The 26141-nt window shown below is 29.4% G+C and overlaps 12 protein-coding genes and 3 non-coding genes across 15 annotated transcripts; 5 read left to right on the top strand and 10 right to left on the bottom strand.

Annotated features, from left to right (window-relative positions):
• Positions 1 to 5: 5 nt before the first annotated feature.
• On the bottom strand, positions 6 to 755 carry cgd5_2360 (p27 like 26S proteasomal subunit with a PDZ domain; the record flags this gene model as incomplete). Its single annotated transcript, XM_626173.1, has 1 exon — positions 6 to 755. A coding segment is annotated over one exon (750 nt), but the record flags the coding sequence as incomplete, so codon positions are not given.
• A 343-nt stretch (positions 756 to 1098) lies between these two features.
• Positions 1099 to 2595, bottom strand: cgd5_2350 (SnRNP assembly defective 1 like ubiquitin C-terminal hydrolase with a UBP finger at the N-terminus; the record flags this gene model as incomplete). Its single annotated transcript, XM_626172.1, has 1 exon — positions 1099 to 2595. One exon carries the CDS (start codon positions 2593 to 2595, stop codon positions 1099 to 1101), a length of 1497 nt encoding a protein of 498 aa, XP_626172.1.
• An 811-nt stretch (positions 2596 to 3406) lies between these two features.
• Positions 3407 to 4981, bottom strand: cgd5_2340 (possible SET domain containing protein; the record flags this gene model as incomplete). Its single annotated transcript, XM_626171.1, has 1 exon — positions 3407 to 4981. One exon carries the CDS (start codon positions 4979 to 4981, stop codon positions 3407 to 3409), a length of 1575 nt encoding a protein of 524 aa, XP_626171.1.
• Positions 4982 to 5805: 824 nt separating this feature from the next.
• Positions 5806 to 6993, top strand: cgd5_2330 (actin-like; the record flags this gene model as incomplete). The annotated part of the gene is made up of 1 exon (XM_626170.1): positions 5806 to 6993. One exon carries the CDS (start codon positions 5806 to 5808, stop codon positions 6991 to 6993), a length of 1188 nt encoding a protein of 395 aa, XP_626170.1.
• Positions 6994 to 7066: 73 nt separating this feature from the next.
• Positions 7067 to 7921, bottom strand: cgd5_2320 (putative prohibitin with PHB domain; the record flags this gene model as incomplete). The annotated part of the gene is made up of 1 exon (XM_626169.1): positions 7067 to 7921. A coding segment is annotated over one exon (855 nt), but the record flags the coding sequence as incomplete, so codon positions are not given.
• A 653-nt stretch (positions 7922 to 8574) lies between these two features.
• cgd5_2316 lies at positions 8575 to 8648 on the bottom strand (the record flags this gene model as incomplete). Its single annotated transcript has 1 exon — positions 8575 to 8648. It is a non-coding gene; the product is annotated as a tRNA-Arg (tRNA).
• Positions 8649 to 8741: 93 nt separating this feature from the next.
• Positions 8742 to 8815, bottom strand: cgd5_2315 (the record flags this gene model as incomplete). Its single annotated transcript has 1 exon — positions 8742 to 8815. It is a non-coding gene; the product is annotated as a tRNA-Arg (tRNA).
• Positions 8816 to 9364: 549 nt separating this feature from the next.
• Positions 9365 to 13669, bottom strand: cgd5_2310 (Sin3 like paired amphipathic helix containing protein; the record flags this gene model as incomplete). Its single annotated transcript, XM_626168.1, has 1 exon — positions 9365 to 13669. A coding segment is annotated over one exon (4305 nt), but the record flags the coding sequence as incomplete, so codon positions are not given.
• Positions 13670 to 14527: 858 nt separating this feature from the next.
• On the bottom strand, positions 14528 to 14989 carry cgd5_2300 (DAD1/Ost2 like dolichyl-diphospho-oligosaccharide-protein glycosyltransferase, epsilon unit; the record flags this gene model as incomplete). Its single annotated transcript, XM_626167.1, has 1 exon — positions 14528 to 14989. A coding segment is annotated over one exon (462 nt), but the record flags the coding sequence as incomplete, so codon positions are not given.
• A 321-nt stretch (positions 14990 to 15310) lies between these two features.
• cgd5_2290 (hypothetical protein with signal peptide) lies at positions 15311 to 16519 on the top strand (the record flags this gene model as incomplete). The annotated part of the gene is made up of 1 exon (XM_626166.1): positions 15311 to 16519. The coding sequence occupies one exon, from the start codon at positions 15311 to 15313 to the stop codon at positions 16517 to 16519; it is 1209 nt and encodes a 402-aa protein (XP_626166.1).
• A 66-nt stretch (positions 16520 to 16585) lies between these two features.
• Positions 16586 to 17215, top strand: cgd5_2280 (hypothetical protein with possible transmembrane domain within N-terminus; the record flags this gene model as incomplete). The annotated part of the gene is made up of 1 exon (XM_626165.1): positions 16586 to 17215. One exon carries the CDS (start codon positions 16586 to 16588, stop codon positions 17213 to 17215), a length of 630 nt encoding a protein of 209 aa, XP_626165.1.
• Positions 17216 to 17280: 65 nt separating this feature from the next.
• Positions 17281 to 18264, bottom strand: cgd5_2270 (maternal embryonic leucine zipper kinase; the record flags this gene model as incomplete). Its single annotated transcript, XM_001388237.1, has 1 exon — positions 17281 to 18264. The coding sequence occupies one exon, from the start codon at positions 18262 to 18264 to the stop codon at positions 17281 to 17283; it is 984 nt and encodes a 327-aa protein (XP_001388274.1).
• Positions 18265 to 18723: 459 nt separating this feature from the next.
• cgd5_2265 lies at positions 18724 to 18805 on the bottom strand (the record flags this gene model as incomplete). The annotated part of the gene is made up of 1 exon: positions 18724 to 18805. It is a non-coding gene; the product is annotated as a snoRNA (small nucleolar RNA).
• Positions 18806 to 19651: 846 nt separating this feature from the next.
• On the top strand, positions 19652 to 20575 carry cgd5_2260 (Low complexity hypothetical protein; the record flags this gene model as incomplete). Its single annotated transcript, XM_626164.1, has 1 exon — positions 19652 to 20575. A coding segment is annotated over one exon (924 nt), but the record flags the coding sequence as incomplete, so codon positions are not given.
• A 1013-nt stretch (positions 20576 to 21588) lies between these two features.
• Positions 21589 to 25908, top strand: cgd5_2250 (hypothetical protein; the record flags this gene model as incomplete). Its single annotated transcript, XM_626163.1, has 1 exon — positions 21589 to 25908. A coding segment is annotated over one exon (4320 nt), but the record flags the coding sequence as incomplete, so codon positions are not given.
• Between the last annotated feature and the right edge of the window lie 233 nt (positions 25909 to 26141).

Below are 26141 nucleotides of genomic sequence, written 5' to 3'. Positions count from 1 at the left end.
TATTTCTATTTTTCTACAAACTTGTGTAAGAACGCTATATTACATCCCAAATAACCTTTTCCTTGCCATTTTTTGGGAACTAGATCGATACTCTTTTTCTCGAATTCAAGTAAATTTAGGTCTTTATAGCTTAAGTTAGAATTATCTATAAATGTTGAAAACTCGGAAAGAAGTTCCTCAGGTTGTTTGCTATTGCTTCTTAATAGAGTAACTTTGATTGATTTATCTAAATTATCTTGTACAATCCCCGGCAATTGACCTATCAGATGTTTTGATTCTTCTTGTGAATGTAACTCGGATTCTGATTTAAGGCTTCCAAATTCCAATAATAAATCTCCTGTCCTTATACCACTTTGAAATGCTGGTGATCCTTCCAAAACACTATTTACATATCCAAATGGATAATTTAGACATTCTGAAGCATTGCATCTTTGGCTTTTTTCTGACTTATTAATTGGAACATAAGTCTTCTCTTTGCTATGAATATCAAATAGTTTTTCTTCAATTTCTTTCATAACATTCGAATAATCAGTGTTTAATAATGCAATCCTATTTCTTGCTCTTCTTACTGCATATATATCTATATCTGACCTTGGAAACCCCTCACTATCTACAAGCTTTCCAGAAATACCAACATCTGGACCACATGAATTCAAGAACTCCGTTAATTCACTTACCTCCTTCTCTATTTCACCCTTTCTCTTTGCTAATTCTTCCATATTTACATTAATATTATATCTAGTATTATTAGTATTTCATTCTTCAGTTAGAAAAAAAAAAAATCACATTTTTGCGCGCCTTAGTCTCATTAAATTGAGTTGAGAATTAATACATGATGAATAAAATAAAGGTAACATGCAATAATAAGCAAAAAAAAATTACCCAAACAATTTAAAGTTAGATCTATCACAAACTATACTAAAAGTTACTCAATTTCACCTAAGTAAGTTTTATCTGCTTAAATATCCTATTGATATATTAAATCTTTCACTCTACATAAATCATTATATGCTAAATTTGGCGGGTAATAATTGCAGTGTTATTCAGTTGAGCGGCAAAGCCATGTAATTAATAATATGAGAAATGACTGGAATTACTTTAAATTAAGTCAGATCTCTTATAAACGATTATATAAGTTTCGTTAAGAAGTATTTCCTGAGGAAGAACGACCTTGACATTGATATCCTCAATTTCAATCCATTCGTTTCTAGTAGGATGCAAGAGTTGAGTTAGGAATTTTCCACTTTGAATTGTACCTTTATGAGATATATTAGCAATTAAGTTATATTTAGTGCATGGGTTCAATGAAATATAATCTGGATGAATATATGAAGAAAGATCTAAGTCTATAAGTGGGAAAGAAACCAAAGTTTTGTTTTTTTCCAGATTTAAATTAGCCTTTGAAAATCTGGAAAAATGAATAAATAAGTAATAAGGTAGTTTCGATATTAATTGGGAACTAGAAGAGGAAGAGAAGAACTTGGAGTCTAGTAGCTGATATATTGGTATCTGGGAAATTGTCTTATCTTCATTACTTTGAGCACTATTTGATATACCCATTGTAGTTTCAATAATTGAAGGTAGAGTTAGGGATAGGCAGTTAAAACAAATACTTGCAGTAGATTTTAATTCAGAACATTTTTTAGATTTCATTAAATTATCTGTACTAGATTCAGATTTTTTGTTATTTGGATATTTACTGGCTTTGTTATATAGTTCTCCCTTAATGCATACATCAAAAATATTCATATTGGATTTATTAGTATTCTTATCAATATCTGGAATGAATTTAATTTGAAATTTTCTGAGATATTTATCAATCTTTTTCTTTAAATTATATGTTATCCAAGAAAATAGTGCCATTGGATCAATAATTGTTGAGTTTTGGGTACCAACATTTGATTGTATGAATGAATTAGAAGACGTTGAAATATTGGATATTTTTGAAAATGAAAATTTTCCATTAGATTTCTTCTCTATAATTTTTACAAGGTTATATGGAGAAAATTTCCCTTTAAGATTATTTGGATTATAGATTTTTTGAATCGACTCAATGATACTGAATAAGAGTGGATCTGGAATTCTTTTCTCAATTTCCTTGCTATAAAGCTGGTAACTAAGACATAAGTCTCTAAATTCAGTGATTCGAGATAGTATTAAAATGATTGAATTTAAAGAGTCATTATTACCAAAATTACTCAAACCAATAAATCCTGGAGAAAACTCAATCCCATCAAAAGTTCTTGACACGTCATATAGCGATGAGGAGATGATCTCAGAATTAAATCTTGGCTGTAGGTATCCTTTAATATCTTCAAGAGAATGTTCATAAATCTCGTAATCGTTTGGAAGACAAATTATGCTTGAGTTAGTTAAATTAATAAATAAATGGTGTTTTAGTTCCAGAGAGTGCTTATATGCCATAGAACCCTTTCCTTTCCCCTGGTAATTTATTCCACATACTAGACAACAGTATATATGTTCCTCCCTTAATGTCACGCTGCAGATTTTCTCATAGTCAAAGTCTAACACACTTCTTTTAATGCTAGATAAGTACGGGCATCTCTCTCCATCCTTCTCAGAGTGGTCACCCATTACTCCAAGAACTACTTTTTATTATCCTTTTCCAGCTTTCTTATAGTTAACTAGATCTCCTGGTAAAATTAAATTTACAAGTTCCCGCCAAAATAATATTTTAATATTAAAAAATAAATAAAATCTGGCATAGAATTTAAGCACGTGGCAGAAAATCAAAAATTATAATATTGGGAGATTTCACATTCTGAATTTTTAAGTATTATATGCCACTCAATTTCTAATCTAGATAATTTATTATTAGCATTGTGTAACTATTATTGAATGACTTTACCGTAGACATGGAAACTTGTATTGAAGAGAAAAAAAAATTTGAAGATTGCTTTAAAGAGTGGTTGAATAATGGATTACTTACTGGAGAGTTTGGCAGTCTCTGTGTGAATGAGTGGAAAATATATGAACAATGTCTAAACAAGGAGCTTGCAGAAAAGAATCTGCTGGATCTAAAGTCATTCACTACATTAGATCCAAGTGTAGACAAGAGTATAAATTACAAAGGTTCAATCAATAAAAAAAATGAAGCAATAAAAGAAAATTCTAAGAATTAAATGTTATTATATATTTTTAAGTCGTTTTAGGAAAAAGTACCAATTTACCATATTTAATGGCGCAAATCATATCATATATTGTAGATCTAAAAAGGTATCTATAATTAAATATAATTTATATATTTTGAGGCATTCTCTATGCATGTTTATTCACCATTTTTAAAACTGAAATACTTGCAAGGGTAGTATATTAAGGATAGATGTAAGTATAAATAGTATATGACCTGAATCCAGTAAGCTTTTAGTAATTTGCTAGCAGAAGCTCACTTATCACCTTCATCATCATCTGAAGTGGACCAGTTGAATACAGTATCCCAATATAGAGATTTTCTTTTCCTTTTTGATTCAGCTTCGTCTTGAATTTCACTCATTGAAGGGCTCAAATACATTTCATGAACAAACTCTAAAGAGCATTTTCCATCATCAGTTAGATTAGAATCTATCATCTCTACATTATCGATAGGTTCAAATACTTTGATAGATCGTTTCCTGCCTCTCTTTTTGCCGCCTGGAATAGTTTTGTTTGGCTTTCTTGGAGCTAAACTAACATGATGAGTTTTGTTGCTTAAGCTGGTGGAGTCTTTCTCCGCAAAATCAACCCAATAATCCTTACAATATCCAACAAAAATCTCTTCACCAGGTTGAATATCTTGTGTTGCTTTGAGAAAAACTCTAGATCTACCTTCTCTTTCGTCATACCACTTCCAAAATCTGGAGTTGTTCCCAGGCCCTCCCAAAAATGCGCTTCCATCGTTAGCAAAAGAACCTCCACCAATATATGGTTTTGGATCCTTCTCACCATCTAAATATAGGCTCGGCTTTACCAAATCACATATATGCGTGGCTTTTCCTTCAGATCTAAGTCTAAGAGCTTCCTTACGATCAATAACCCATCCAACAAATTCCGTGATAATATCGTTTTTCCGGAAATGGCGATCTGAAAAAAGTCCCAAACCAGCACTACGTCCTAAAGTGCTTCTTTGTGTGTACACTCCATCAAATAAAGTTGAAAGTGATTCCAACCATTGCCTGGTCCTACCTCTAGAGGAACTCTTTGAAGCTAAGTTTAAATCTTTATCTTCAGTACTCGAGTCAATTTCTGTTCCTTTTTGAATAATTTCTCTGCCTCTTTGAGACTTAAGTCCTGCTTGCTCATTCTTTGAAAAGACTTTGCTCGTTTGTTTAATGAATGGCCATTCTGGATTTCTGCATATATCAACGTACCTGTTGTTTGTAAGCTGTCTTTTAATACTGGATTTTATAGTAGAAAGTCTTTTGGTTAGTTTACTTTCCAATTTTTTTTCTTGTATAGATCGATCGCTCGTTTCACCCATAAAATGTACAGAAACTTCTTCAACATCAAAGGGATACTTATCTGATATCTGTATTTTGTCATTAACAACAGGTGTTGAACCAGTTGTAATATTTCTTGAATTGTAATTACCTGAATTTTCGTCATCATTGAAGAGTGTGAAGTTCTCCGAGGTGTTATCTCCACTTTTAGATATAACTCCTTGCAAACTTTCTGATAAAGCCGATAGTTTATTATCATTTTGAAGAATAGGACTAACTTTAATAGAAATGCTCACACTGTAGTTTGCATAATTACGGTCTGGCTGATTGATTTCTTCTGATTCTTTGGGTATTTCTGGTTTCAAAATTAAGAAAATTGGGGATTGGCATGGAGAATTTAATATGTTAAAAGTTTGACTTTTTATGAATACACAATCTGATTTATTTTCCTCACATTCTGTAGGGATATCAAATTTGATTTTTCTAAAAATACAATTTAATTCTCCACCCATATCTTCCGTTTTTTCCAAAAAGTTGCTATCCATTATAACTCCATTAATATAACTTTAAAATCATCTAATGTTACCTTTTATTCTAAGAGCATGAACAAATTCTCATAAATCCATTTTACTTTAAATTTGGTGTTAAATTATTCTCCAGAATTTCTTTGTATGTGTTGAAAATTATAGAAACGAGGATTTATTTCCTTTGAAATGTCTTGCCCTCGTAGTTAATTTATTAAAAAATAAATTTACTATAATTAATTATTTATTTATTTTGTTTTTAATAAATTAAAAAAAAAAAAAAAAAAAAAAGAAAATTTTAATTTACTTTATTTCCACATTTATTTCCTTCCTATACCGGCGTTGCAAGTTTTTAAAATAAAAAATTTTGTAATTACACGTGTCAACGCGCGCCGTGTGGGGTTCATTATAATTTTGCGCATGTAATAAAAAATAGTTCAAAAAATTGCTTCGCTAATTTTTATTATTCATTTCTTCATAAGATAGTTATTTCGGAATTATTTGGATGTTTATTCTTAATACTTGAAAAATACTATATGCAGAAGGAATTGACAAAGTAAACCTTGCATTAATTTAGGAATTTTTTTCAGTATAAGAATTTTGATTAAATACAATTATTTATTACTCTATTTGAAACCCTATTAAAAAAAAAAAGTCTTGGAAGTAAATACTCAGAAATAGGATTTAGACATTCATAAAATTGAGCAAGCCAAATTTGAATGAAACTGTAAATAGCCCTGAAATTAAATTTAAAAGCTTTGATTAATTAATTCATGTATGATTATATGCATGAAATAGTAATCATCCTCAAACACTAAAAAAGTTAACTTTAAATACTTGGAATAATGGCAACATTACATTATGATGATGTAATCACAAGCCAGCCGGCTATCATAGATAACGGTTCTGGCACGATTAAGTGTGGATTTGCAGGAGAAGAAGCTCCAAGAGTGATTGTGAATAGTTATGTAGGACGCCCAAAGTACAAGAGATGCATGGCAGGAGCATTAGAAGGGGATATTTTTGTGGGAAGTAAGTGCACAGAAAATAGAGGAATTTTGTCAATTTCTCATCCAATTACAAATGGAATTATTACCGACTGGTATGATATGGAAGCTCTCTGGACCTATTGTTTCTCTGAAATGAAAACTTCATCGGAGGATCATCCAGTATTACTAACAGAAGCAGCTTTAAACCCACGAAAACATAGAGAGAAAATGGCAGAAGTATTTTTTGAGGTTTATAGAGTGCCTGCATTATTTATCTCGACTCAGGCAGTTTTATCACTTTACTCTTCAGGAAGAACAACCGGAGTTGTCTTAGACAGTGGGGATGGAGTGACTCATGCTGTACCAATATATCAAGGCTTTGCTCTAAGTAATGCAATCACTAGAAGTGAAATTGCTGGTCGAAATATTACTGAGTATCTTAATTTACAGCTTAGAATTGCAGGGACAGTATTCCATACTAAATCTGAAATGGAAATTGTTAAAGATATTAAAGAAACAGCTTGTTTTGTCTCTTCTAATATTCAGAAAGATGAAAATGATGAGAACCAAATGGGGAATTCAACCTTTGATGCTGTTACAAGTTCCGGTAATAGAGTAGCTTCGGGCTATCCTTATAAACTTCCAGACGGTCAAGTAATTTACTTGGGCAAAGAAAGATTTAGAGCGCCGGAACTTCTTTTCCAGCCTAGCTTAATTGGATATGAGTATCCAGGGATTCATGAAGTTCTGACTCATACAATTAACAAGTGCGATTTGGAAATACGAAGATCTCTTGCATCTCAAATAGTATTAGCTGGAGGGTCAACTATGTTTCCAGGACTTGGAGATCGACTTCTTTTTGAACTTAGAAAAGCCCTTCCTAAAGATGTTAAGATCCGAATTAATGCATCTAGCGACAGAAACCTGTTGCCTTGGATAGGAGGATCTATTTTAGGGTCTTTAGCTACATTTAAAACCATTTGGATTTCTAAGCAAGAATTTATGGAGGAAGGTCCTAATATTGTTCACTCAAAAACCATTTGAGGAAATTGAAATCAACAGGACTAATTGATAAAACATGATCAACGGATTATTCAATATTTCAATTATTTTATCTCTAACAAGATGATTGTAAATTACTATTTGGGAGGCTTGGCAAGAATGATGAAAGATTTATAAGCGATTTGGAAGTTGATTTTGCTAAAATATTAGAGATTTCTCTATAAGTCTCCACCTGTTTAAGAGCAATAAAGGCAGGATTCTCATTTATTGCATCTCCAATTAGTTTTGCAGCTTTTGCTTCGCCTTCAGCCTTAATAATAGTACTTTTTTTCTCTTCGTTTGCCTTGAGAACAAGATATTTCGCTCTTTCTGCTTGTTGTTGAGCAACTTGCTTGGACTCTACAGCCTTCTCATAATCCTGGGAAAAGCTTAAATGGGTTAAAGAGACATCATCCAGAATAATATTAAACTCTTGGGCTCTTTTTACCAGTAAATCTCGGATTGTTTTGCTCACATCTTCTCTCATAGTTAGTAGTTGAGAAGCATTATACTGAGCCACTACTGATTTTAACACTTCATTAATTATTGATGGAAGAATCTTCTCATCGTGATCCAGCCCTATATTTCTATATATTTCCACCAGCTTCTCTTTATCAGGCCTTGATAAAACTCTACACGTAATATTCACCATTTGAAGATCTTTACTTCCCGTTAGAGATACAACAACTCGGGGCCTTGCTCTGATATCAAATATCACTGGTCTTTCAATCCAAGGTAGCATAAAATGGGTTCCTTCTCCATAAATCCTTCTTTGAACTCCATGTATTCTTGAGAACTTTATTGCTCTGTGCCCAGCATCTACGTTATACATACTATTAGACGCCAAAATGCTTCCACCTGCAACCAGCATTATCCCCAAGTTAGCTAAGATGTTAAAACCTTTTTCAATTCTCGACATAAAAAATGCAAGCTACTTGGATCTTAGACATTAAAATAATGAAAACTCACTATTCGATTGTAATACAATTATATAGGTAATTTATGTCAATGCTAGACTTACAATTCCATCAATTCTAACACCTCTTGTTTACTCCCCTCATACTTGTATTTTTTTTACCGGTAAATATTTTGAATATTAAATTCCAAATAAAAATTCATTCAAATTTATCCAACAATATTACTGTGGCAATTATTGAAAACTAAATTACGGTAAAGACTTGACTTAACTTTTTACAAAGCTTCGCAATTCTTTTCAACCAATGGCTATTTTTAAGCTACAATAACCAAAAAGTCAAGTACTTTTCACGCTCGAACCATGAAAATAATCTTTATACTTTTAATTTAAATTTAAATCTTAAAAAGTTTAATTATAAATTATTATTATTATATGTCGGTACTAAAAAAAATTCTACACGTCATTAATAATGTTTATTGCAGTTTTGCATGCATGTAAATTAGAATTCTATAATTAAAAAGAAAAGGAAATAATCAAAACCTTGGTCAATTTATTTCAATTCTTACATATAGGAACAGCCTTATTTAAAAATTAATCTTGAATTAAAGTAATAATAATAATAATTCCATAAAATAAGTACAACTAAACAAAACTAAATTGCAAAAATACACGGGCTAAGAGACTCGAACTCCTGACCTTCTGCTCCGTAGGCAGACGTGATATCCAACTACACCAAGCCCGCATCACGTACAATCAAAAGTGACTGTTTGCCTATACAATTATAAAAAACTGGAGCCCGCCAAACCACATAATTTGTTATATATATAAAAAAGAGCACCGCGACGGGGAATCGAACCCCGAGCCTCTGGATTAGAAGTCCAACGCTCTATCCAATTGAGCTATCGCGGCATTACACGAGCAGGTATAAAGTAGATAATTTAATTATGACAGATTTATTGTTGATTAGTAATCTCCAGAACTAAGTTTGACTTTGAAGAGCGGATAGCAATACTAATTACTATAAGATAGAAATTTTTAAAAATTTGAAATAGAAATTTATTATGGATCTTTAAAACGTATGGGAACTAAAATAAGCAGTAATACGAGCATATTTCTTTTGGATATATTTGAAAATTAGATTTAATATTATTGAGATATGGCTAAATCAATGTATAATGAAAATGAACAAAGAGAATAATTTATTAGACATTTTCTAGGATTTTCAGCTTTTTTCATTTTTTTTAAAATATAACTCAAGACTTTGATCTAGTAATAATAGTAGTAATAGTATTAATAGTAGTATAGTAGTAATAACAGTGGTAGTAGTAGTAGTAGTAGTAGTAGTAGTAATGGTAGTATTTGTTGTTTTGTATATAATAAACACAGATTCAAGATACCTTCTTCACTTTTATTCCAATTCCAATAGCAAAGCTATCGTTTAGTAATTTAGTTTAATTACTACCTTCTGAATCCACCTTTTGAAGCATTTCCTGCTCTTCTTCTCGTTACTCTAATATCCAGATCATCAATCTCAGTAACAATATCGCTTGGCATTCCCCTAGTTCTCTTCTTTCCTGTTCCTTTTCGCCCAGCATTAGTAGATATCATCGTTCGACTATTTGATTCAGCTGACTCCTCAGACCAATGTCCTTTATCATCATCTGTCTGAGTTTGGTTTTCAGCAGATAATAAGCCACGACGGTTCGCTTTTCTTGGCTCATTAGCATTATTTCTTATGGAATTAGTCGAAGTGGATTCGCGAAGTATTGATGGAGATCTTGCAATATCTCTATGACTATTATCTGGTAAGAATCCTAACCATTGAGCAGAAGCTGCCAATTTTGCGATAAACTTCATTTTTGGTGAATAATATAATAAGGGTTTTACAAAGGTTTGCTCCATACATACAAAGAATGAAACGGGATTATTTAATAATAACTTGGATATCTTAGCGTTTTCTTTATCGGAAAATTGGTTCAGTTTTATTGTTTCAGAAGATTCCATAGCCTCATCACTAACATTACTTAATTGATGAACTAAAATCTGCTGTAAAAGCTCTACATGGTTTGTTAAATCTACAGCTTGTCCAACCTCGATTTGGTTTGATTCCATTCCTAAGTCTTTTAATGCTTTTTCTGGAGGCAATAACTTCATTTCAGATAATAATTTTAAGCCACTACTAGCCGATTTAGAATTTTGATCATCGTCATGATTTTCATTAACAGTCTTTGAATTCTCCTCTTCTACTTTATCTATGCCTTCTTTTTCTACTTCAGGTTTAGATTCCTGATTTAATTCATTAAAATTACTTAAATTTGTCACTTGATTTTCTTCCAGTATTCCTTTCGCTGAATCAGATGAATATATCTCCCCTTTTTGGTCATTAATTTTCATTTGTTCATCCAAGTTTTCAATATTATTCGAGTCATTTTGAATAAAAGGTACAAAAGTCATTGAATAATCCTCCAACTGTCTCATCCTAATTTTCAATACAGAGTTACCAGGGGACCAAGTAATAATATAGAATGATGTTTGAATTGTTGGAAGTAATGACCTAGATGCTGCTATAAACTCCTCTAACTTCTTATAATGATCAAAAACTGTATCTCTGTATGCCAAGTTCATAGCCATTAATCTACAAGTAGCTAAATCATTAACTATATGTATAACCACCTTCGAAATACCCTGCAACACCTTGTCTATTGTTCCAAGCCAATATGAATCATTCCCCATTGCATCTCTACAAATGTCTTCAAATAAACTGAGCTCTAATTCTCCAGATAAAAGTCCAAAGCAACACCAAATCACTTGTTTGTACGTTGGTCTCGGAACATCAGGACCATTTGGAGACCATCTTTGGAATGGAAGAGGATTCTGCTCGCGTTGCTCTATAGTACTTTTTGCCTTTTTCAAACGCTCATATATTATCTGGTAATATCTCATAAAACAACAAACATGATCATTACCCATAATATACCTAACCATATCTTCTGAATCATTGGAGGTTGATGATGTATTTAGTTCGCCAATATCCAAAGGCTCCATACTTATTCTTCTTCCTTCGCTGTTATATTGTACCTTTTTTGAATAAAACCAATCTGGAGATAAATTATTACTATGCCAATTTACCTTACAATTATCATTCCAAATATACTTAAGTCCACCTCTGCAATCATAAGTCGAAGAAAATGATTTAAATATTGTACTCAAATCATTTTCTTCATTTGAAGAAGCATTTTCTGAACCATTTGAGTTTGAAGAATTTCCGCCTCCATTTGTCTCATCAACTGAAGCAGATTCACCAACCCCAGCCACCAAATCTGTAATCTTTGAAGCATTCTGATCCTCTGAATCATTAGCATAATCCCCTGATTGTGATTTACCCTTGACATTTTCAGAAATCTGACCTGAAATATTTGACTTCCTTAAATGATTTCTGGTCATCCTTCTTCCTCTAGACATCGAATTACCGTTAAATGAAATGGATCCTGTTGAACCATTACCTTCAGTGACTGCATTTACATAAGCTTCCACAGTAAGTAAAGATTTTTCACCTGCTCCACTAAGTGAAGATGAGCTAAAACTACTATTAGAAGACCCACCTTGAATGCTTTTACTAACTCCTGCCTTAAAAGATGTTCCTTCGCTTTGCAACTCTTTTAACGTGACTAATCCATTATCTAAAGAGCCATATCCAGTTTGTAAGAATAATGAACGGACAAATCTTTGTAAAAAGTTTCTGGCTTTGGATCCAGCTGCTGGGCCATTTGCCTGACGATAAATTGTAAAGCTAATAAGTTCTATTACTTCCTTGTGAACTTCCAAATCTGGCATTTGAGATGTAAATTCTGAGTCCACGCTCCAACTATTGGACTCATTTTTGAATCTAAGAGGAATATTTTTAGTTTTATCATTTCCCGTTTCCTTAATCTGATTATCTTTTTCACAATTTTGAGAATCAACTTGCTGATTTGAAACTTTCTCAGAATTAGTTTCTGTAATATTATGTGATTCAGTTTCAATCCTTCTATTTTGCATATAAGCCTTGTTAATATCGCATAGGAACCCTTTAACATTTGTGTTTTTCTTATCTACTTGTCGGAAATAGAATGAACGATGATCAAAGGATTTAAAATAATTCTTAGTTTGAATATCTCTCCATACACCTTGATTCATTAAATGTCTTGCATGAGTCCATTCCTCATCCTTTTGACGAAGTCGATTCAAAATTACTGGGATACAACTATATGGTGTCCTTTTAAGTAATTCCAATATTTCAGGCCCATTATCGCCATAAATTCTAGAAATTGCCTTGAGATGAATAATTGAAAATGGTGGTTTAACTAGTTTAAAATTCTTTTTATCTTCGGGAGACAACTTGCTAATTTCTTCTGCTATCGGTTCCAAGGCGTTTATTGTTGATCTATTATTTTCAATAACCATATCCAATTCAAATCTCTCATCTTCACATTTAAAAAGATTTTCTTCATAAACATTTTTACGCATATGCTTAAATGAAAAATCTTCAGATCCTTGAGGGATACTTACCCATTTATCATTCAAATTTTCCTGATCGCTTTTAATTCTTCCAGTACATGACGCTATTGGATAGTCTTTAGGTAAATGAAGGTAACTACTACCATTCCTAGCAGAGTTTGTATAATCCAGCTGAGCAAAATTACAGCAAAAATACGAATATTTCCTCCTTGCTGACTCTCTCTGTACTATCATTCTTTTCACTTCATAAGGTAGATCTCCACTATCCATTGGGAAGAAGAACTCAAGAGCTAATAAAGTTTCTACAACAGTTAATACTCCTCTTGTATAAAGGTGTATAAGCTTCAAAAAATCTTGATAATAATCTTGACAGTTCTCACCAAAAGCTATGTAAACCTCTTCAAAGATTCGATAATCCGCTTCCCAAATGGACATATCCTCTGGGTTATAATAATAGCTTTGAGGTGCAGCTTTCTGAGTAGAATATCCTTTTTCATTACTAACTATTCCTTGATTAACTCCTTCTGATTTTAAATTATCAGTTATTCCACTGCCTTCCTCTGCATTTGAAAGTCTCTTCTTTTGGTCCTCTAATATTCTGTCCAACTCAGGAACAACTGTCATTTCATATGGAAGGTTGGATGAAGCTTTTCTTGTTACCACCTTTGGTGGTTCACTCTTTGTTGAAATTGAGTGTACAGTGCTAGCCAAATAACTTAAGAATTCAGATTTATCTAAATAATCATTCTGAGAATCGGATAAATTCTTTTCGGTAGACTGTTTGTTTGATGATATCAAAGATTCTGTCTTTCCCGAAAGCTCAGGAATAAATAATACAAATTCCTCGAGTAGATCAGGATATGATGCAAAAAGAGAAGATGATAGTTCACAAACCTCATTAACTGACTTTTCTCCATCCTTATATTTACTTAGTAACATTAGAAAATCATTATATATTGCAGGTGCGATATCTTTGACTTTTTTAACAAAGGCTGCTGCATATTCACAATCATTTTGAGGAATTTGAAGTCTAAGTTCCTCTGGAAGGAAATTATTAAACTCTGCTATCAAACTTGTATCTTTTTTAAATAGCTCTGCAACCTGATCTATAACCATTCTTGCATTAATGCTTCCATGCTTAAAATCTCTCATTATTCTGAGAAATTCTTGATAAAGTTCTGTGTCCTCGCCACATTTACTTCGTAAACGGGATAAATAATCTCTCGCCAAATCCATCTTTCCACCACTAATCAAAAGGTTCTGGTATTATTTCGCAGTTGTAGTCTTACAACTACTTTATTTGTCTATTTTCTGATTTAATTCCTTTCCTCCCGATCTTGAAGCTTAACTGACAATTAGCATTTAACGCATTCATGCGGGCATTCCAGTATCCAATTGTCCCACAAGGCGCCATTTTAAAGATCAGTCTATATTAGCATACACATTGAATTTGTCTTTTGTTTTGATTTTGCAACATAATTCTCTAAAAACTTTCCAATTAAGCCTGGTTGTGATAGTTTGCTTAAGAAATTAATAATCTTTCTTATATTTAATGTCTTACTATGAATTGCTTTAACTTTCTTTTTTTTTTTTTAATATATTCTCCCAAACTAACCTGATCTATTTTTTTTTCATGCTATTACTGTTTTCAAAAGTCAGATTTTTTTTTACGTGTGATATTAAATTCAAATTTCTCCTCGATAACTTTCGTGAATAATTCGGTTCTTTTGTGGTTTATACGTTACTTTTCATTACTTCCAATTAAAACCTTCAAACTATCTATTTAAATTTTTAAAAAAAGAAAAAAAGATGTTATCTATTTAATGAAAATTTTAATTCATTTTCTTTTAATAATTTTTTAAAATCATATTACGTGTATTATTTATGTGGGTTTTTATTTGCTAGTTCTGCATGCAAATGCCGGTACGTGCATAACTTGCATAATTTCTATCCACATAAGAAAAAAACTTCATGTAAATATTGCTTTTTTCTTTAATTCTAGGAACTTTACTTAATTGAGGCCAAAGAATTTTTTTAATATATTTGAGATAAAATGATTAGTTTAATAGGTGTTTAATATGACAAATTAATTAAAAGAAATAACAATAAGTATTTAGTGAACAACTATACTAATACAGATGCGCATCCAATAAAGAATACAATGCAGCAAATGACAAAATCAGTGAATGCAGTTTTTGGAGAAACGTCACCAAAATATGAAGGGCAAGTTAATTGAATTCTGAGGGCAGAGACTAAAAGAGCTGTTCCAGTAGTGCAAAACACTCCGCCAATCAGAGAGTCTATTGGATAAGTTGTTCGAATAAGTAGGCAATAAATAATTTGAATAATGGAAATTAAAGCCATAAATAATATAAAAGAATCCAAAATTTGGATATTTTCAGGAACTTTTGAGAAATAGGCTTGTTTCATTTCTTGAAATACATCCAATATATTATTTGATGCTGGAACCTTTGGACTGGAAACTTCTGAGTTTGGGGTCTTGCTATTTGTTGACTTTTTCATACTTAAAACTTTTAAGAGTGAATCAGCGATGGGAGAAAATATATATATATATATAAAGATTAATTATTGAATTGATTTTTAGTCTGTTAAACTGGACCAGGATAAAACCAGAGAATTACCTTTTATTGTCAGAGCAAGTATTAAAAAGTGTTTATATTTCTAAACACACAAAATCGACAATTCTTAATAATATTAAAGCGAGTAATATTTAAGAATTTTTTTTTTTCAATAATTTAAATAATTGGCGCATCACTAGTATCGAGTACTAATTGGGGTAACATAAATTTTAAGATTAGTGTTCCTAAAAAGAATATTGGATTTCTATTTTTAAGAAACATTGGAACATATTTTAATCTTAAAATAAAACTGCTTCAAACTCAATGAATGATTTTTCTGGGTGTGTACTATTTTGCTATTCTGTTATTATTTTCTATATTAGAAAATAAGTTCGGAATTGCTCATGATACCAAATTTCACCATGAAAATAAAACAAAAGTCATTGAATTCAATGATAAAAGTAACAAGACCTTATTCCCAATTGATGCAGCAGATCTTCTTGAATGTTCAAAATATAATGGATATATACTTTTGGACAAAACAAGTCAAGTGACTAAAAATGAAACACACACAAACAAGTTATTGCCTTTAGAAAATATATATTTAAGTTCCCACTTTTTTGGAATAATGGAGTCAATTGCAGGAACATCTGGAGATTTTGTGAATGATGCAATTTCTGGATTGCAAATTAATCGGGTTGTGCAAGCATTAAAAGAAACAAGAATTCAACTTTATTTAGGAAATTTTCAAGATTCTCCAAAAATAATGCCTAAAAAACTTTCGAGTATTAATTTAAGTTGTATTTATGGAAATTACCTTCCAAGCTTAAATTTTTATCACTTTAATAACTTTTGTGAATTTACTCAATGCATCAATAATGACTATTTATTATTAAGTGAAGATCACATTTGTAATTATAAATATTCAGAAAAATATATGTATGGTGACAAAATGAAATACTTTAATGTTCTTGCAAGCTTGAATATTCCAATTATTAACTATTTAGAGTTTGATCAGCAATTTATTACGCTGTTTAACGCCCACAATATTTACAATGATCAAATGATTCACTTGAATAGATATTTACTTCTTTCAAATGAGTTGGGATTATCTCTATTTATTAATTTTGGAATTAGATTCTTTGGGAAATTGGAAAGTGATAAATACTATCTGCTAATTAAGATAGTACCACCAAATACATTTTGGATTAAGGATGAATATAAGAATTTGGAAGAAAATTCTAAGGAAAATAAGGTAATTAACCCCGAATCATGTACAAAGTACGAAAATGGAACAAGATTTTTTGAAAAAAATACTGTTTCTGTCATTGAAACTGATAAAAAAAGCAATAATTTGATAGTTAATCGCAATTCTGTTACTTATTTGAACATTTCATTTAATAAAATAATTAAATGCTTAGGGAAGTATTCAATTAATATATATACAAGATCAAGTGACGGAAAATCTTTGATTATTAAGATTTTTGATAAAGAAAACAATGAATTTCGTGATTTGGAGATGATTGAAAATGTATAAAAAAACAAAGGATTCAATTATTTACACAAATTTTCAAGTAATTATAAATTATTTTCAATAATAAACATGATGATTATCAACGAAAATAACAGTAATATCTCTATCAATTACAAAATTTCTTGTAAGGATAATCACGTTTCGATGAGTAATTTACTTTCAAGCAATTTGTATGTATTAAAGGAAAAAGTCCTCTGGATTGGGAATTTAGAAATATCATTCAATTCAACAAAGCTTGCTAATTACTCGAATGGAATAATTTTTACAATATTGATATTGTCACTACTTATTTCAGCTCCAATATTAGGACTACTTGCAGTAGCAATAAAATCAATAATAAAGAGGTTTGATAGTCGTGAAATAAGTCATTTGAGAATTCCCTTGACAGAAAACGTAAATACAAAATTTAAGAATACTTTAGAAGCAGGAAGGCAATCAAAATATAATGAAGGAGAAAAATACCCGATAAGAACTTTGGAAATCCCATTTAGGTTAAAAAAAGATTTTATAAGTCCTTTATCGAGCCCAGTATCTTCTCAAGCAGATATAAGTCGTAGTCTATATAATCAACTTCAATCTCCAGATCAAATAGAACTATTCACAGCAATTTCAAATAATATATCGTCAGAGTCTATTCAATATAATACTGATACATGTTCGTCCCCTTCGACAATTAAATCAATAACTTTTAAACATTGAAAAAACTATAAAGCATATTAATATATAAAAATATTATTAATAAATTACTCATCAAACTTTTTTTTTCAAGATATTACTTTGATTAATTCGTCGTGTGGATATATATGATGATTAATTATTGGTGTATTCTTAGCCAAATTAAACCACGGGTGACACAAAACTTTGTCCATTGTAAGTGATTCACTTTGATAAAAACTATATGAAAGAAGCTTATATAACAAATCTTTAGCAAGGTCACTACAAAGTTTTAATTCTGACGACTCAAATAGCTTTTTTTTAGTACTATCACTAAAGTCAAAACATTCAAAAAAATCTATTTCGAGATATTTGCCTGTAAGCATCAAGTATAGAAGCTTTCCACAAGACCAAAAGTCAAAATATGTTTGATTAAATTGGATTTCTCTTTTTGAATCATTAAATACAAAACATTGATTATAAATTGGTGTTTCTACATTATTTTTTCCCAAGCTTGATTTTTCGTTAGCTAACATCAGACAAGAATTTCCAAAGTCTAATAGCTTTATTGAATCAAGCCGGCTTTCTTTAGAAAACGTAATATTTTCTGCTTTAATATCTCCATGCATTATTCCTATTGAATGAAGAGCTTTTAAAGCACTACAAATTTGAGAGAAAATTAGTGACACAGTTTCTTCGCTTAATTTATCTTCAGATCTAACCAGTAAATGAAAAAGCTCACCACCAAAACTCAATTCCATTACAATGTAAATAAAATCAATATCTTCAAATGTATCAAAAATTTTTGGAAAATATTCATTGTAACTTTTCGTATTTAATGGTTCGGATAAAGATGTATTACTTGTTAATTTGTCTTGGATATATAACACAACATCCTTTTCAAAGTTACTGCAGAACGTTTTTGTTACTATCTTTATTGCAACCAATTCACCATTGTATTTGCGAACGCCCAGTTTTACTCTACAAAATTCGCTCCCTCCTAAGTCTACATCCCACAGAATGTCATAATTTCTGAGTAGCAGATCTTGTTGTAATTCTCTGCTATACTTTAAAATGGGCAAAGTACAATTCATAATTATTAGTTCAATAATGATGAATTAGTTATTGATGAACTGTCTTCAATTCTCACACTCTTCTCCGTGAAATATTTGATTTCCTATACAAAGTATCAACAACTATCCTCATACATAATTTCAAATATTTTTTAAATCTAAGAAAACTATCTAATAATAAAAATATTTTCAAACTAACTTCAATCACTTTATTTTATATTTTGAGATTTACATGGATATAAATATCTAGACATAAAAGGCGGGCATCTGTCAAATTAATATGCTACAATCAACATGCAATAAACACTAAGTTTTTTGTCAAGCTTTCAAATTGGTCATAAAATAATCTTCTGAAATCATTTTTAAATCTTTGTCGTGAACATAAAAATATAGAATAGAAATGTAACATTATATTTTCATGTTATAAAATATCAGTGATTTGTTCCAATTAGAGCTTGGCTTTTTATTAAAATGAAAATTAATCAGATAAAAAAAAACGTTATGCATCTTATTAAATTTCAGACGCAAATTACCCAAATTGTTTTTGTTTATCATCATTTTAATATCATCTAAATAATTTGCCAACTTTATATTAGATGGTTATGCGTCTGAAATATACAAATTAAAAATATTTGGTAGTAAATATAATAAAAATAATAGTAAAATTATAAAGCAATAAAAATGTTTTATTTAATAAACATCAGTCCAAATTATATGGAGAATATGAATAAAATCGGAAATTATTATTTTCGATTTATAACGAAAATTGTCATTTTTGACCTGGATATTTAGTTTTTTCCAAGTTTCATAACTTAATTTCTTATTAGTCTTTAGATACCATCAGATTATAATAGATCTGATTAACAAACACATCTTTGCTGCTTAATTACATTAATAAATTATAAATTACTTTTTTTATTTATTAAAATTCATTTTATAAATATTCAATTAAAAAACAGAAAATAATTTTTTTTTTATTTTTAATATTTTTAATCAAATCGACAAGACGAGGATTTGGCGCCAAACTAAATTTGCTATTTAAAAATGCCATGACTGCTTAACAATTAAGCAAATTAAACATGAAATGAAAATGAATTGCAATAAAAACAAAGAAGAGGAAAAATTTTATTTAGATTTTTCCACACAATATAGAGAAATTTAAATCTTACATAATTTCTTATTTCTTTTTTTTTTTTAATTTGATTGGTTCATCATGCTCACTCTTAAGTTTTGCATGTAGTTTTATGTAAAAATTGAATTCATGTATGCATGCATGTAATATTTTTCTTTTGTGTACTTTAAATATGTGGGAATGAATTTCGAAAATGTTTCCCTCTTTTAATAGTATTAATAAATTCACATGCATATAATATAGAGATCAAAAGAAAGATATTCATACAAGTAATAATTTATTACCTTTAATAATAACTCGTTTAAGAAAGAGGAGGAAATGAATATTTCAAAGTTTTGGCTATTAATTGCAATAATATTGATTTATATTACAAGCTTGGAAAAAGATGTGGAGGAAAAAGGCCTCGTCAAATATTCTTCACAAGTCTCAATTTTAGAATTGATGAAAAGAAAAAGAGGTAAATCTAGGAATAAGAAAAAAAAGCAAAAGAAGCAAAGGAAAAACAAAAAGAGTACAAGAAATGACAAAAAAAAATCGAAGAAGAGAGTATCTACTAAAGAAAAACGTATGAAAAAAAAGAAAATAAATAAAAGGAAGCAAGAAAGAATGGAGAAGAAAATGAAACAAGAAGAAATAAAAAAAGAAGAGGAGTTAAAAAGACAAAAAGAGCAAGAGAAAAAAAGAGAAGAGGAGTTAAAGAAACAAAAAGAACTGGAGAAAAAAAGAGAGGAGGAACTAAAGAGACAGAAACGAAGAGAAGAACAAGAAAGAAAGAAACAAGAGCGTCTTCAGAAAAAACAAGCAAAAGAAATGGAAAATGAAGCCAAAGAAAATGAACGTAAAAATTTGAAAGAGGAGAAGTCAAAGGAGTCGGTTGAGCAAAATAAAGTAAAAAAAGATCCATTTGAAAAATTCAAAGAAATGAGAAATCAAGCAAGAAATAATATGCTTTATAATCAACATCAAGCCGTTAATAGTGATGTTGATACTGATACTACTTCTGAAGACATAGAAAATGATGAAACTTTAAATTCTAATAATAAAGGTCATCTTTCTCAGGTTAAGCAAGTTTCATCAAAGTCTATGATATCATATCCTATAAAAAATCAGAGTAAATATGAGAGTGAAGATGAGGGAGATGAGTATGAAGAAGATAAAAATATCAATACTTCAAAAATATTAAAGAATTATTTATTTTAAGAGCCGCTTAAGGTGGCTTTTCAATTAATAAAATAAATAAGTGAAAATTAATAATATATTGGCATTATTTACCAACAATATCAAAATTTCAAAACTTAGATTTTATAACTGTTTTAAGAAAAAACAAATATATTTTCATATTTAAAACCTCTTTTCTCATTTTTTTTTGCATGCGGTTTTTTTAACATTCAGAGAAAAAAGTTTTTTTTATTGCATACCGGTATTGCGTGAATGTACAATTTGCATGCAATGTAAACTAAATTGTCCACATAAAATTAAAACTTGAATAATAATAAGAAGGGCCTGAAATGACAATAATTTATTATTTAATTAATTAATTAAAAAAAGAATTTTTTTTTTTTTGACATTTATTATATTATAACTACAAACTATGAGTTTGAAAGGAAACTTAAATCAAAAAGAATATAACAAGAATTCAAGTGATATATTAAAGAGAAAGCAAAGGATATTCTAAATTCAACCATATGTAAGAAAAAAGATAAAGAATAATAAACAAATCAATTTTTGTTATCTTAGTCAATTTAAGACAAAATACGCCTGATCAAAATTGCATTGAGTCGGCGCCAAAAATTACATGTATTTATTAATAGTAAAAAAAATAAATATGGTACCATGTTTAAATATAAAAGAAAGAAGTAATTAGAAATAGACTGAAAAGTCAAACGACAATATAAAGAAAGAATTGAATAAATTAAAGACAAATAACGTTGGATATATTAAATGAATATGCATTAATGTATTAAAGCAATACATCAGAATTAAATGAAAGAATATAATATTAAGGAATAAGTTATTTGCACAAGATTAACTAAGGAAAACCAAATTAAAAAAAATATATATATATATATGTATATGTGGAAATAATCTGAGAGAAAATTACATTTAGATAATTAATAATAAATATTTAAAGGTTATTAATGTATGATTTAAAATAACAAATAGTTGAATTAATTAACTTGCAAGACCAATTTTACATATAAAAAAAGTGTTGAAATATTCAACTTAAAGGGAGGAAATTGGTAAAAAAAATGTCCAAATTAAAAAAGGCCAAATCTTCAAAAAAGTTATCATTTAGTGACGTAGGTTTGGAGCCAAAGCCAATATTTGAATTAGATGATTTAAGTTATAAGCAAAGAAGAAAGATCAAAAAGAATTCTATAAATTCTGATGATAATGAAAATGAGAATTTTGAAAAAGAGACGAAATTAATGACTAAATCAGAATTAAAAAAAGCAGAAAAAAAAAGAAAGTCTTTGAATAAGAATAAAAATAAGTCTGAAGAAGAGAAATCAACAACTCTAACAGAAAATGATGAATTAAAGATGATAAGAGAATTATCTAAGAAAATGGTTGCAAATTCCAATAATTTCAAAAGTTTAATCAAAGATGGAAATGATGATAAAGAAGTAAAAACTAATAGTTTTTTAAGTTTGGAAGACTCATTTAGAAGTGTAAGTGAATATAACAATAGTTCGTTTGATACAGATTCTAGTGAAAGTAGTAGTTCTTCAGATAATGATGAATTATTGGATATAGTTGAAGAGAAACATGAAGAGATTATTAATAATTTGAAACAAGATAATGTTGTTATTGATCTTACAAAACCTGAAGAAAAGATAGATACATATGAAAATTTGTTTGATGAAATATTAGATGACAAAATTAAGAAAGAAAAAGAATTAACACCAAAGAAAAATGATGATATTAATGATCAATTTATTAATGACATAAAAAAGAATGATGATGTAGTAAAAGACAAAAAACATGGAAATTTATTGGAAATTGTTAATTCATCATTAGATGATATGGATTTATCTACAAAAAAAGAAGAGAATCACGATAGTATTCAAGAAGTAAGTAAATCAGAATCTTCTTCACCAAAAAAGTTTTCTAAACGAAAGATGCTTTATAATTTTGCAAATTCTGTTTGGGATTATGTAAAGCCAGTAAGTTTGGATGAATTGGAGAGAAAACAAAGTGAGTCAAAAACTATAGAAGGCGAGAGTAAAAATAAGGATAATGATGAATCTGAGTTGCTTAAAAGTCATATAGAAGAAGTTGAATTGAATACTAAAGAGATTAATAATTCAAATGTAAAATTAGAAGAGAATAAGACATTTGAAAATAATAATGAATCACTTGATGAAAAAGTGGAATTGAATAAAGTAGAAGATTTAAAAAGAAGCAAATCTCAAGAAATAATAAGTCATTTGAATAATTATGGTAATATAAATGATCAGGAAATTCTTATGAATACAAGTACAAAATTGAGTAATTCTCACAATGGTTCTTTGGTAAGCACTCCAATAAGGAAGTCCAAAAGACAAATTATTTATAATTTTGCAAACTCTATTTGGGATTATGTAAAGCCAGTAAGTTTGGATGAATTAGAGGAAAGGAGGAAAACAAATAATGATTTAAATGTTGATTCTAATCAACCAATTGATGAACTGAAGAAGAGTAGTTTTTTAAATGATGAAGTTTCTGATTCAGAATTTTATATTCATGATACTGAAGAAGAGGAAGATAATAAGGAAGAGAAGAATGAATTTGTTTTGTATTCAGAGATTAATAAAGAAGAAAATGTTGATATAAAACAAGATGTTGATTGCTTTGAAAAGGAAAAAAATAATGATAAGAATCAATTACCTCTGAATGTTATTCATGGAAAAATGAAAAAAGAAACCAATATAGAAGAAATACATCTTCCTTTGGTAGAAACTTTATCAGAAGAAGGAAATAAAGATCATACTTCAGTCACTTTACAAGAAGATAATGAAAAGGAGATTATTGAGGAAAATAAGCAATCTCAAACAAACATAATAAATCCAGAGTTACAAGTTAATTCACTTGATTCAGAGTTAGAATTGAATCCTGTTGAAAAGTTAGAGATAGACAAGGAAGAAGATTTGAAGGAAAATAAAGAAGAAGAGACGGAAAAGGAAGAAAATTTGGATAAAAAGGATGGCATGGAAAATGGAGAAGAATTGGAGGGCGAAAAAGAGGAATTGGAAAAGAGGAATGACCTGGAAAACGAAAAAGGTGAACTGAAAAACAAAGAAGAAGATTTGGAAAACAAAGAAGAACCGGAGAAAAATAATGACATGGAAGACAAAAAAGAGGATCAGGAAAGCAAAGTAGAAGAACAGGAAAACAAAGAAGAATTGGAAGACGAAAAGGAGTATCAGGAAAACAAAGAAAAAGAATTAGAAGAAAAAGAGACAGAGAACCAAAATAGCAAAGAAGACGAACAAAATTACTTAAATATTGTAAGTAATTCAAATTATTCAGAAGATCAACAAAAAGAAGTTGATCAGATTAATTTTGAAACAAATCATTTGGATGAGATACTAGAAAATATAGCAACAGATTCAAATACAATTATGGAAGAATTAAGCCATATCAGCATAGCAAACAAGCAAGATCATACAAATATCATACAAATTCCAGATCTCTCAGAGATTTCTTTAATCCAAGAAATTATTGACTCTAATCGTCTTAATATCTTCCATGGAACAATTGAAAAGCCTCCAGATCAAGAGCATATAGAAATTAATCATGAAATTCAAGCTTCAATGGAAAGCTCCTTAAATGAATATAATTCGATTATTAATAAAGAAGAAGAAGAAAAAGAAGAGGAAGAAACTCATCTTTTACATCAAAATCATTTTGACACTACTCAAACAATGGTTGAAAGAATGGAAGATGAAATCTTGAATACTAATTTAAATATTGACGAGTATAATGAGCTATTTAATAACTTACATACTCATGCAAATCTTAATTCTGATGAATATAATATGAATAGCCTTGAAAATCAAGCTGAAGAAAAGGATACACACTTTAATTTTCAACTTCAACAAGATTTACACAAAGATCATCCTCATTTATATCAACAAGTTAGTATTCAAGAGATTGATGATTCATTGTTTATGAGTATATCTTCAGACAAATTCTTATTTGAGAATACAATGCTTATTTCTGAGAAACAAGTCAAGAATCAACATGGTATGGTGGGTTATTCTTTTCAAGCATTAGAATGTTGTTCAGGAAAAAATGATCATCCAAACATATCTTCTGAATTTATATCTGAAGCTTTAAAGACTCAACATTCTCGTAGTAAAGTTAATAAAATTAAACAGTTTAATAAACTTTATAGAATTAATAATAAGCTTAATAAGAAATTTAGAGAAATTAACAACAAAATCTCTATATTTAATCAAGAAGAAAGTTATACTAAAAAAGATATTGATTTGAAAGTAAAATTTGATGATATTCAGCCTGATTCTTCTAATTATATTAATGAAAGACCGTCTTTAAATAAAGAAGAAGGATATATTGTCATAGAAGAAATACTACCAACACATGAAATTTTTAATCCTAAGATATTTTTAGATGCTTCAGTTAACACAGAAATTATTCCAAAATTTAATAATAATTACCAAGAAAAAGGTGTTAACACCCATTTTGAGCATATTAAAGAAGATCAAAATCAATCAACTTCTTCTCAAGTTCCTGAAACAACCAATTTCCTTGAAAAAGATAAAAAAGTTGATTCAATATTTAGAAATGAAATATATAAGATTCTTGATAATACTAGATTAGTCAAAAAAGCTCAAAGATTAAAATCTGGATATGCTAACAATGATCAAGTTGAAATAGAAACTGATCATAACTTTAAAAATAGTACCAGCTCAAATATTAAATACAATAGGGAAAGATACATTAAGCCAGGTAATAATAGATATGATATTATTACTCAAGAAACTAGTAGAAGATATATAAAAGATTATCCAGAAAGTAATTCTGAAGAATCTATTAAAGTATTTAGTCCAAAAAATAATTATAACATCCCAAAAAACAGTCAAGTAATTATAGAAAATACTCCCAAATACAATTACGAATATGAAGATTATAATCATATTTCACCTAAAAGTTTAGAACCTATTAATAATACCAAAAACTATTACAGTTACTATTTGGGTAGTAATTCTAATTCCCCAACATCCAATAATTATTCGAATATTCGGGATTTTAGTAATATTAGTAACAGTAATAGTAATAACGTTAATACCAGCAGTTACTACTATAATGGTGGAGATAATCATACTCAAATAAAATATCCCGAATATTTTATCAAACCTAATAATAAGTATGTTAATGAATTAGGAAGAAGTAACTATCATGTTAACTATTATTGTGGGAAATCTGGAGGATCTGAAGAAGTCAAAAGATATATGTATGTTGAAGGTTTAACTAACAAAAATCAAGGATCATTTTATTTTTATCCCCCTGGCCAAGCTAGAAATTGAATTATTGCATGGCTGTTCATTTGAGTGGAGGGGGGGGAAAGAGAAAGAGAGAGAAGAGAAAAAAAAATGTTGAGGGGGGGAAAAAGAAGAAAAAAGTCTGGAGGGTTTTTTTTTGTTTAAGCTTTAAATTGGTCAATATTTATTTTATTATAAAAATTTAATTAAATAACATAAGAAAGTAATGTAATTAAGGCTGAAAAAAAGACAAATTGTTCAGGTTTGTGTGCTAATAT

Source organism: Cryptosporidium parvum, chromosome 5, assembly GCF_000165345.1.
Source record: "Cryptosporidium parvum Iowa II chromosome 5, whole genome shotgun sequence".
Taxonomy (NCBI): domain Eukaryota; phylum Apicomplexa; class Conoidasida; order Eucoccidiorida; family Cryptosporidiidae; genus Cryptosporidium; species Cryptosporidium parvum.
The sequence above is the reverse complement of the archived record's forward strand: the minus strand, read 5'-3'. Positions and strand labels throughout refer to the sequence as shown.